This window comes from Neoarius graeffei, chromosome 27, assembly GCF_027579695.1.
Source record: "Neoarius graeffei isolate fNeoGra1 chromosome 27, fNeoGra1.pri, whole genome shotgun sequence".
Classification (NCBI taxonomy): Eukaryota; Metazoa; Chordata; class Actinopteri; order Siluriformes; family Ariidae; genus Neoarius; species Neoarius graeffei.
In genome coordinates this window covers 16,247,863-16,260,785 of record NC_083595.1, presented here as the reverse complement: position 1 = coordinate 16,260,785, position 12,923 = coordinate 16,247,863, and the positions used below count along the sequence as shown (strand labels likewise).

At 39.3% G+C, this 12,923-nt stretch overlaps 1 protein-coding gene across 1 annotated transcript in view; it reads left to right on the top strand.

Annotated features, from left to right (window-relative positions):
- Positions 1–6,854, top strand: part of gucy1b2 (guanylate cyclase 1, soluble, beta 2) — a 62,887-nt gene extending 56,033 nt beyond the window's left edge. Inside the window, exon 15 of the mRNA XM_060911542.1 lies at positions 6,604–6,854. Coding sequence (XP_060767525.1) covers positions 6,604–6,854 — 251 coding nt within the window. The remainder of the gene's footprint in view (positions 1–6,603) is intronic.
- The last annotated feature ends 6,069 nt before the right edge of the window (positions 6,855–12,923 follow it).

Genomic DNA, 12,923 nt, shown 5'->3' with positions numbered 1-12,923 from the left:
GAGGAAACCCACCAACATCCCAGAGTTGAAGCTGTTCTGTATGGAGAAATGGGCTAAAATTCCTCCAAGCCGGTGTGCAGGACTGATCAACAGTTACCACAAACATTTAGTTGCAGTTATTGCTGCACAAGGGGGTCACACCAGATACTGAAAGCAAAGGTTCACATACTTTTGCCACTCACAGATATGCAATATTGGATCATTTTCCTCAATAAATAAATGACCAAGTATAATATTTTTGTCTCATTTGTTTAACTGGGTTCTCTTTATCTACTTTTAGGACTTGTGTGAAAATCTGATGATGTTTTAGGTCATATTTAAGCAGAAATATAGCAAATTCTAAAGGGTTCACAAACTTTCAAGCACCACTGTGTATATATATATATATATATATATATATATATATATATATATATATATATATAGTGGTTAGCACTGTTGCCTCACAGCAAGAAGGTCCTGGGTTTGAGCCCAGAGGCCAACGAGGGCCTTTCTGTGTGGAGTTTGCATGTTCTCCCCGTGCCTGCATAGGTGTGCTCCAGTTTCCCCCACACTCCAAAGACATGCAGGTTAAGTTAATTGGTGGCTCTAAATTGACTGTAGGTGTGAATGGTTGTTTGTCTCTATGTGTTAGCCCTGCGATGACCTGGCAACTTGTCTAGGGTGTACCCTGCCTCTTGCCCATAGTCAGCTGGGATAGGCTCCAGCTTGACTGCGACCCTATACAGGATAAGCAGCTACAGATAATGGATGTGTGTGTATACACTACCATTCAAAAGTTTGGGGTCACCCAGACAATTTTGTGTTTTCCATGAAAAGTCACACTTTTATTTACCACCATAAGTTGTAAAATGAATAGAAAATATAGTCAAGACATCTTTCTGGCCATTTTGAGCATTTAATCAATCCCACAAATGTGATGCTCCAGAAACTCAATCTGCTCAAAGGAAGGTCAGTTTTATAGCTTCTCTAAAGAGCTAAACTGTTTTCAGCTGTGCTAACATGATTGTACATGGGTTTTCTAATCATCCGTTAGCCTTCTGAGGCAATGAGCAAACACATTGTACCATTAGAACACTGGAGTGATAGTTGCTGGAAATGGGCCTCTATACACCTATGTAGATATTGCACCAAAGAATACACCAGACATTTGCAGCTAGAATAGTCATTTACCACATTAGCAATGTATAGAGTGTATTTCTGATTAGTTTAAAGTGATCTTCATTGAAAAGAACAGTGCTTTTCTTTCAAAAATAAGGAAATTTCAAAGTGACCCCAAACTTTTGAACGGTTGTGTGTGTGTGTGTGTGTGTGTGTGTGTGTGTGTGTGTGTGTGTGTATATATATATATATATATATATATATATATATATATATATATATACACAGTGGGGCAAAAAAGTACTTAGTCAGTCACCAATTGTGCAAGTTCTCCCACTTAAAAAGATGAGAGAGGCCTGTAATTTTCATCATAGGTATACTTCAACTATGAGAGACAAAATGAGAAAAAAAAATCCAGAAAATCACATTGTCTGATTTTTAAAGAATTTATTTGCAAATTATGGTGGAAAATAAGTATTTGGTCAATAACAAAAGTTCATCTCAATACTTTGTTATATACCCTTTGTTGGCAATGACAGAGGTCAAACATTTTCTGTAAGTCTTCACAAGGTTTTCACACACTGTTGCTGGTATTTTGGCCCATTCCTCCATGCAGATCTCCTCTAGAGCAGTGATGTTTTGGGGCTGTCGCTGGGCAACACGGACTTTCAACTCCCTCCAAAGATTTTCTATGGGGTTGAGATCTGGAGACTGACTAGGCCACTCCAGGACCTTGAAATGCTTCTTACGAAGCCACTCCTTCGTTGCCCGGGCAGTGTGTTTGGGATCATTGTCATGCTGAAAGACCCAGTCACATTTCATCTTCAATGCCCTTGCTGATGGAAGGAGGTTTTCACTCAAAATCTCACGATACATGGCCCCATTCATTCTTTCCTTTGCACGGATCAGTCGTCCTGGTCCCTTTGCAGAAAAACAGCCCCAAAGCATGATGTTTCCACCCCCATGCTTCACAGTAGGTATGGTGTTCTTTGGATGCAACTCAGCATTCTTTCTCCTCCAAACACGACAAATTGAGTTTTTACCAAAAAGTTCTATTTTGGTTTCATCTGACCATATGATATTCTCCCAATCCTCTTCTGGATCATCCAAATGCTCTCTAGCAAACTTCAGACGGGCCTGGACATGTACTGGCTTAAGCAGGGGGACACGTCTGGCACTGCAGGATTTGAATCCCTGGCGGCGTAGTGTGTTACTGATGGTAGCCTTTGTTACTTTGGTCCCAGCTCTCTGCAGGTCATTCACTAGGTCCCCCCGTGTGGTTCTGGGATTTTTGCTCACCATTCTTGTGATCATTTTGACCCCACGGGGTGAGATCTCATGTGGAGCCCCAGATCGAGGGAGATTATCAGTGGTCTTGTATGTCTTCCATTTTCTAATAATTGCTCCCACAGTTGATTTCTTCACACCAAGCTGCTTACCTATTGCAGATTCAGTCTTCCCAGCCTGGTGCAGGTCTACAATTTTGTTTCTGGTGTCCTTTGACAGCTCTTTGGTCTTGGCCATAGTGGAGTTTGGAGTGTGACTGTTTGAGGTTGTGGACAGGTGTCTTTTATACTGATAACGAGTTCAAACAGGTTCCATTAATACAGGTAACGAGTGGAGGACAGAGGAGCCTCTTAAAGAAGAAGTTACAGGTCTGTGAGAGCCAGAAATCTTGCTTGTTTGTAGGTGACCAAATATTTATTTTACCGAGGAATTTACCAATTAATTCATTAAAAATCCTACAATGTGATTTCCTGGATTCTTTCCCCCCATTCTGTCTCTCATAGTTGAAGTGTACCTATGATGAAAATTACAGGCCTCTCTCATCTTTTTAAGTGGGAGAACTTGCACAATTGGTGGCTGACTAAATACTTTTTTGCCCCACTGTATAGGTTTATTTCGATCATTTTAAGCACATCATAAGGTCCAATACTTTCATTTAATCAATGGAATTCTGACCGAAAAGATATAGGCTGAAGCCCTGGCTTATTGCACCTACCCTTTTTACATTTCATTTAGATATCAAACGTAAGTAATGAAGACAAAAAAAACAAAAGGAAAAAAATGAGAAAGTGAAAACAAAACAACACATACAGTTATAATAATTTACATTTACAGAAAAAAAGAAAGAAAACCAAAAGAACTTAACAAGACCTCATGAGGTATCATCTTCCACTGTATGCTACTATTTTTATACTAAAATTTAAATACCAAACAGTATAGCCTACTGTTTCAATTTCATATTGCAATTTTTAAAATATATACATATTGTCTTATAGTCTGTGTTTCAATTATTAATCATATATTTAAGAGTAATATAATAGTACCTTGGTTATGTATATATTAAATAATACATTTTAGCATAGTACATAGAAATAATACACAGTATAGTGCCATAGTGTCACTGTATTATTCATTTATAATTATATTGCTGTTTTACTTATTTGTACTAACTGTAATGTCATTGTTACTATTATTACTTTTATTATTATTTCATACTAATGCTCTGTATTTATCTACTGTGTTAGCTTTGTACATTTTTTTAAATTTATTAATTGAGCTACACTTTTTTAGTTCATCATCTAATCTGTTCCATAAGTTTACTCCTTTAATAGATATACATTTACTTTTACTATTGGTTCTGGCTTTAGGTTTTTTTAAAGATGCCAGTTCCCCTTAGATTATACAGGCTCTCTCTAGGCCTGAACAGCTCCTGGATACAGTATGGAAGCAAATGGTTGTGTGCCTTATACATTATAACAGCAGTGTTATATATATATATATATATATATATATATATATATATATATATATATATATATATATTGTGTGTGTGTGTGTGTGTGTGTGTGTGTGTGTGTGTGTGTAAATTAGTGTTTTACTGGGAAATATGTCCCCTGTGAGGAAATTGGTGCATTGTTTTGATAATTTTTTTTACCAAAACAATTTTTAATAAATTACTTTTTGTTTGTGAATATATAATAAAAAGCAAATCAGACATTGGCTTGAAGATATGAAGTTTATCTTCTTGTGTTGAAAAACTCGCATTTTTCATACGAAATACATTGGAGATCTGAGTAACATATTTAAATAATATTGGATGGCTTTGAGTGGTATATCAGACATATTCCATTCAGAATTCATCTTTGACTCATGATACTGAATGAGTCAAAGATGAATTCAGTGTCATGCTAGCTGAATGGAATATATCTGATATACCACAAAAAAATTATTATACATACACACTCTCTTGTCCAGTTTTTCAATATCCATTGGTATGTTTTTCTCTTGTAAACAGAGGTGAACCATCAGGGTCTTCTAGGCCTTCAGAGAAATCCCAAACATATCAGCATTTCAAATGTTATATTTAATTTATTTCATTCTTTCATAATTTCATGATAATTATTCTCTTCTAATTCTAATTTGGCCTCATTTTCTATCAAATTTGCTTCAGAAATGAAAGGGTTACTGTCCTGAAAAAAATTAAAATAGAGTTATCCAATGAGATTATTTTGCTTATTGTCTCTAAGCTGAGAAGAGTTTAGAGCTGGCTCACTCATTGATAAAGCCCAGCACATACGGGTGATTTTCCATCGCTTGGTCGTGCAACTTTTTGATGCAAGAGAAAACTTTTTGATGCAGATATTTGCGATGGCGATTTTTTTTTTTTGTTGCTTGCGACAGGTTGCAGGTATCAAACATGCCTGATATTCTGTGACAAAAAATCGCCAGTCACTGACTTGTTGCAGAGATATCACCGCGTGTGCATGTCTTTGCAATAACGAAGCAATCACCTCCAAAGGCTAAGCCAATCCCTGCCCATGAAGTAGTCACATGATTTCCATGTGACTTGCATCCCCCTCCCCAAATCGCCCACTGCAGCTACCTGAGAGGGGAAACTTGAGTCCAAAAATTGCAATATGCTTGCAATGAGAAGTCGCCCATGTGGGCCGGGCTTTAGGACTTCATTGCCGGGACAGAAGGCCATGGCAGTGTATGTCTATGTAGGAAGTGACAGATGAACTAACCAATCAGATTTTGAATTTTAGTGGGAGGGACAAAAAATTTAAAGCCCTAGGCCTTCTTAAAGGCCAACGCTAGCTTAACCGCAAGTCAGCGCTGTCAGTGCAGCAGTGAAGTAACCTTCCAGCCAGTGTAGCATTCATCAGTAGTGTTAGCAAATGCTAATAAAGCAGTCAAGCCAGTGCCATCAAAAGCAAGTACCACAGGCTAACGACCAAGAAACTAAGATTTCTGTCTCCAGGCTCTTCTTCTACATATGCTCACCATAGTATTTTTTCACTCAGTCTTAAGTATTCATTTCCTGTTGTAATTTACTTTGCTACTTTTAAAATCAACATTGACAACTGCACACAACGGAAATACCTGTCAGCCTGTCGCTAATCCCTTGCAAAATCCTTTGCCCTGTTGCATTTTTTGGTGTGTCTGGCTAAATTTTGGCTGAGCTGAAGTCCCAGTTCTAATAGTAATGGTTTGCTACTGCTCATAAATATTAGTGAAGAATGACTAATAAACTTTTAGTAGCCTTCAAAGCTTTGGTAGGTGTTCAACGCATCTTTTCTCTTTCTTGGCGAACAAAGAAATGCCTCTGTGCATGCACATCAGAAAACTTTCTCATTGAATATTTGCATCAGCTCCAGCATGTGACATCATGTTGTCTTGACACCCATGCAATATCGTAAACCATATTCAATGCTCATTCTCAATTGGGTAGACCGACATAGTAATACACGTAGGGTAAGCAATATGCTAACAATATTGCATGCTATCAAACCAAATGAATGAAACCCACTTGAAGGGGATAGAATACATGTTTTTCTTCCATAGAAAAAGTGTCCTGTATGTATAATAATTCGTGATATTTCACTCCCAGTGTGTTCCCGCTGCCTAGATGTGCATTGTCAAAATGGCGAACCGGTTCAAAATTTAAATTATTTTGATTAACTTGTAGGGGTTTTTTGTGGTTTTTTTTTTTTTTGTGGATGTGTCCATATAATCTAAAAAGCATTACACGATGGCACGTTCGCTTCCCTCACTTGTGAATATCTTCACCACTCGAAGATAAACTTCAGATCTTCATATATCTTATATATATATGCCATCTTAAATCTTCCATGTGTGAATAATGCTGCTCATGCTGCCACCACTCCTATACAGGCACACACACACACACACACACACACACAAAAAGTATAAACAGGCTCTCAGCTTTGCCTCAGGACATATCTGTTTCCTGTAACAACACAACACTTCCCACTAGACTGCTGAGTCAGTGCAAGGAATATTCCTTTGGTTTTCAGCCACTTGCCATACACATACACGTTCTTGACAGAATGTTGAAATATTACAGAATTCCAATTTTAGAAATCTCGAATTTGAAATGAGTGTAGGCTGGTCAAGTCTCAGGGTGGCAGAAAATTCATTATGTCAATTTGGGGTCATTTGCCCAAAAAGTTTGGAAGTTCTTGTTCTCAACAGATAAAGTAAAAGAAATGGAAAAAGAGAGGAAATCTCCTTCCAAAGAGCAAAGCAGCAGCTCCTTCACCTATCATTCTTCTGGTGACCCTTCGCCGCTTCCAGCCACAGATGACACTTCACCCTTTTCCCCTGCTACTGACTCTCCTCCTCATGATAAACTTAATTATGTGCTTGATTACTCAGAACCCATTGACAATGGCCTTCCTTCAGAAAACGTCAATATCAACTCCCGTCTCTGCATGCTTCTTTAAATCACACAATACACACAACCTATACAGTGTCTTTCAAAGGTATTCATCCCCCTTGGTGTTTGTCCCGTTTTGTCGCATTACAAGCTGGAAGTAAAATGGATTTTGGGGGGTTAGCACCATTTGATTTACACAACATGCATACCACTTTAAAAGTGCACATTGTTGTTTTATTGTGACACAAACAATAATTAAGAAGAAAAAATAGAAATCTGGAGTGTGCATAGGTATTCACCCCCTATCATATGAAACCCCTAAATGAGAGCTGATCCAACCAATTCACTTCATAAGTCACATAATTAATTGATTAAGATCCACCTGTGTGCAATCAAAGTGTCACATGATCTGTCACATGATGTCTGTATAAATCAACCTGTTCTGGAAGGACCCTGACTCTGCAATACTACTAAACAAGCAACATGAAAACCAAGGCACACTCTAAACAGGTGCAAGTGGCTTAGTGGTTAGCATGTCTGTCTCGCGATTGGGAGATCACGAGCTCTACTCACGGTTGGGTCATACCAAAGACCATCATAAAAATGGTGCCTACTGCTATCTGGCAAGGCATGCTGCAATACAGATGTGAGTGGGGAGTCAAACTCTCGTGGTTACCAGAGGACTAGCCCCCCACTGTAACCCTAGCTATGTAATAAAGGCGAGAGGCCAAGGCTATGAAACAGAGATTGGCACTGCCAAACGCGCCATGAATGGTGTGGGAAGGACTTTGACTTTTGACTCCAAACAGGTCAGAGACAAAGTTGTGGAGAAGTATAGATCACGGTTGGGTTATAAAAAAAACCCCAAATGTTGAATATCCCACGGAGCACCCGTAAATCCATTATAGGAAATTGGAAAGAATATGGCACCACTTCAAACCTGACGAGAGAAGGTTGCCCTCCAAAACTCACAAACCGGGCAAGGAGAGCATTAATCAGAGATGCAACAGAGATATGAAAGATAACACTGAAGGAGCTGCAAAGATCCACAACGGAGATGGGAGTATCTGTTCATAGGACCACTTTAAGCCGTACACTCCACAGAGAAGGGCTTTCTGGACGAGTGGCCAGAAAAAAAGCCTTTGCTTCAAGAAAAAAATAAGAAAACACATTTGAAGTTTGCCCAACAGCATGTACCAGACTCCCCAAACATGTGGAAGAAGATTCTCTGGTCAGATGAGACTAAAATTTCCCATCATGGGAAATGTCGTGGTGCAAACCTAACATTTCCCATCACCCTGAGGCCATCATTCCTGCAGTGAAGTATGATGGTGGCAGCATCATGCTGTGGGGATGTTTTTCATCTGCAGGGACAAGAAAGTTAGTCAAGATTGAAGGAATGATGGATGGCACTAAATACCGGTACAGGGCAATTCTGGAGGAAAACCTGTTTGAGTCAGCCAGAGGTTTGAGACTGGGACGAAGGTTCATGTTCCAGCAGGACAATGACCCTAAACATGCTGCTAATGCTACACTGGAGTGGTTTAAAGGGAAACAGCATAGTCAAAGCCTAGACCTCATCCAACTGAGAATCTGTGGCATAAATTGAAGATTGCTGTATACCAACACAACTCATCTAACCTGAAGAAGTTGCAGCAGTTTTGCCTTGAGGAATGGGCAAAAATCCCAGTGGCTAGATGTGCTAAGCTAAGCGAGACATACCCCAAGAGACTTGCAGCTGTAATTGCAGCAAAAGGTGGCTCTACAAAGTATTGACTTGGGGGGAATACCTATGCACACTCCAGATTTCTGTTTTTCATCTTAATTATTGTTTTTGTCACAATAAAACAGCCATTTTCACCTTTAAAGTGGTAGGCATGTTGTGTAAATCAGATGGTGCTAACCCCCCAAAAATCCATTTTAATTCCAGCTTGTAATACAACAAAACAGGAAAAACGCCAAGGAAGATGAATACTTTTGCAAGACACTATGTTATAATATGATATTAGTCATAGACCAAATGCTGACTATTTTATTAAATTTTTTAATTTGCTAGTATGAAATTGTTCAAATAATACAATTTCAAACAGGGTGATAGTATAGGTTATTATGCTTTAGTGGGTACTAATGCACAGAAGTGATCAGGGCAGATATTTGCCTGAAATCATTGATTGACGAAGAAGCTTGCAGAGAGTTTGCAGGTTACTAAGAACTGGTATCTAAAAGTGAGATCAGTGCACATCTGTCGCATACATGTTTTTATAAATAATTTCTATATAATGGTCTGTTAATGCAGCCTGTTTGTTACAGTAGGTTCTCATGGCTTTAACTGGCATCTGTTACTTTTAATGAACTAAATAGTACAGAATTTCTGTAGTTTTTTGACAATCAAGCAACATGTTCAAACCTGTATTTCACAATTATCTGCCTCAGGTTCAGTGAATATCGGTGAATAATAACCAAGACAAAGTAATTATTCACCGATATTCACTGAGCCTGAGGTGGATAATTGTTTTAGTATAAATACACAGGTGATTTTTTTTTAATCATAATAAAAAAAATTATTTCTCTCAAACTTCAAAATCGGCCTGCAAATGTAATGTGCACAGACTTATGTCACTCATTTATACCAACTCACATAAAATAGTTTGCTTTGAAATATCTCATCTCATTATCTCTAGCTGCTTTATCCTGTTCTACAGGGTCGCAGGCAAGCTGGAGCCTATCCCAGTTGACTACGGGCGAAAGGCAGGGTACACCCTGGACAAGTCGCCAGGTCATCACAGGGCTGACACATAGACACAGACAACCATTCACACTCACATTCACACCTACGGTCAATTTAGAGTCACCAGTTAACCTAACCTGCATGTCTTTGGACTGTGGGGGAAACCGGAGCACCCAGAGGAAACCCACACGGACACGGGGAGAACATGCAAACTCCGCACAGAAAGGCCCTCGCCAGCCACGGGGCTCGAACCCGGACCTTCTTGCTGTGAGGCGACAGCGCTAACCACTACACCACCATGCCGCCCTGTTTTGAAATATATAAAATAAATCACAATTCCACCTCATGTCAGCCCTGTGATAACCTCGTGACTTGTCCAGGGTGTACCCTGCCTTTCGCCCATAGTCAGCTGGAATAAGCTCCAGCTTGCCTGCGACCTTGTAGAACAGGATAAGTAGCTACAGATAATGGATGGATGGATGGAATTCCACCTTACCTTTGAATAGTTTTAGACCAAACTTTGTAGCATCTTTAGTGCTTTTAGGAACAGCATTTTCTTTCATCATTTGTAATTCTTCCTCACTTACGGTGGCAAAGCAATGGCCGCCATTTTGCTGAGTTGCTCAAGGTGATTATTGAGAAATAGAATCCTAAATGTTAGCCAAGCTGATGGTCAAGTGGTAAAGTCACATGTACAAAAGGGAGTGTGCTCTCTTGCTTCAGCTGCTGTGTGTCTCTGTACATTATCACCTCTCACTGAAAATGAAAGCAGTTGTTGGATTTTGTGTGGAAAATAACCCTCCATGTCTACAAAATCCATCCTAGAACAACAGTCAAACGGCCAGTAAAACTTTACCCAGGGCTGCTAACTGAGAAACATTGCTATACAAAATCTAGCCAGCTAATGTAGCCATTTACTTCAAGAGTGTAGGTATATACTATTAAAAATATATATAACCAATATGTACCGGTAACATGCCCAAAGCCAAACAAATCACCATTTTAATGCAATATTGTCATATTTTTGACTAAAATCTAAATTTTTATAGCCAAGTCATTTCATTCCATGTATACAAGCAAATAAAATTATATCAATATTGTGTCTTTGCTGTAAATGTATGTGCTTGCTGGAATAACTGTAAAAGTGCAGCAGTGATGATTTTTACAGTAATATACAGTACTGTTAATCATTTAGCCCTGCTAATATAGGTTTGCACTCTGTCTAAAAATGTCCAATACAGTATGCTACAAACTGTAAACATACTGTATTGTGCAAACAAACTGAAGATACAGCAAATAGACTGTTGAATTTCTGAAACATACGGATGGAGGTATAACTACTCCCAGTTTGGCTACAGCAGCTCTGTGAGCTCTGGCTCTCCATCTGGGAGAGACATGAGCCCTACGGCCACACTTCATTTGCACCTGTTTTCTCCCTACGCACAGCACTGTGTGAAAACAACCTAGCACATGGTACTAATCATGCTCCAGAGAAATCATCCACATCCCAGAGTGTTTTTTTTTTCAAATGAAAATCAGATGATGAAGAAGCCTTTATTTGTCACATGCACACTCAAGGACAGTGAAATTCATCCTCTGCATTTAACCCATCTGAAGCAGTGAACACACACACAAACACACACCAAAGCAGCGGTCACCTATGCTACAGCACCCAGGGAGCAGTTGGGGGTTCAGCCCATGGCCACCCCATGTTAACCTAACCGCATGTCTCTGAACTATGGGGGAAACCAGAGCACCCAGAGGAAACCCACACAGACACAGGAGAACATGCAAACTCTACACAAAAAGGCCCCTGTCGGACACTGGGCTTGAACCCAGAACCTCCTTGCTGTGAGGTGACAGTGCTAACCACTACACCAATTTGTCACCCTTTTCAAATACAGATGACAGAAGGTAAACATCAGCCAGGCTGGACAGGTGTTAGTCTTAGCTGTGCTCCAAACACACAACTGGGACAGGAATTGGTGGTTTGGATTTACAGCACCTTCAGGAACAACTTTCATACCATGATCTTTAGAATAAGAAAGATGTTGAACTCAAGCTTCAGAACCATGAGATAGTATTAATTAATTTTCTTTACCAGTAGTGCCAACTACATTCATTCTAATACATCAACATTCCTAAAGTAACAACTTACATGGGGACTTTTATGGCATAAATTGTTTTTTTTTTTATCTATAATCATTGATGTAGTGAGGTTATCTGTGAGATTTTATTTAACATTTTTGGAAGTGCAGGAGCCTCCAGCGTCAGCACTTTTTTAACAGGGATTGTTTCTAGGATGATATTCTTCGTGGTTTCACTGTAACTTGATAAGCTGTATTTTTGTTTGTTTTATTAACTTCAAGACAGAGAAAATTGAAAGGCTTGTGAGGAAATGAGTGTTTACAGTGTCTTGCAAAAGAATTCATCCCCCTTGGTGTTTGTCCTGTTTTGTTGCATTACAAGCTGGAATTAAAATGGATTTTGGGGGGTTAGCACCATTTGATTTACACAGCATGCCTACCACATTAAATGTACATTTTTTGTGACACAAACAATAACTAAGATGAAGAAAAAAAAATCTAGCGTGTGCATAGGTATTCACCCCCCCCCCCCCCCCCCCAAGTCAATACTTTGTAGAGCCACCTTTTGCTGCAATTACAGCTGCAAGTCTCTTGGGGTATGTCTCAATTAAAGCCTCACTCACAACCCGCCGTATGGGCTGCTATGGGCGGTCTACGGTTAAAAAAAAAAGGCAAAACCGTGCTTGAGACTTGCGCGTATTCAGCCCCGTAGAAGGTCGCAGACTGGCCGTGGAGACTTTTGGTCCTGCACATGCAAATTCTACGGGTCTTGCGACAAATCAAGAACGCATACACTACAGTACGTACGGGCCCCGTACTCCTTTTGTACGCATGAACCAAGTCAGCAGCGCGGCTAGTAGGGGCTTTTTGCGATGACAGGAAGACGCATGAGTGACGCACGGTCATTGTGTGAGTGACATGCCTCAGAAATACTACACAAGTACTCCACACTTGCTATTTGTGCGGCGCACAAGACAGAAGTACATCTCACTTTCTACCCCTATGTGTGACCTGCACGCAGCATGCACGACATGAGGGGCAAGACTCTGGGTATATACTAGTGCATCTCAAAAAATTAGAATACCATGAAAAAGTTCCTTTTTTTCATAATTTAATTCAAAAAGGTAAACTTTCATATATTCTATGTTCATTACATGTAAAGTGAAATATTTAAAGCCTTTTTTGTTTTAATTTTGATGATTATGGCTTATAGCTCATGAAAATCAGAAATCCAGTATCTCAAATTATTAGAATATTCCCTAAGATCAATCAAAAAAAGGATTTACAATACAGAAATGTCCAACTTCTGAAAAGTATATTC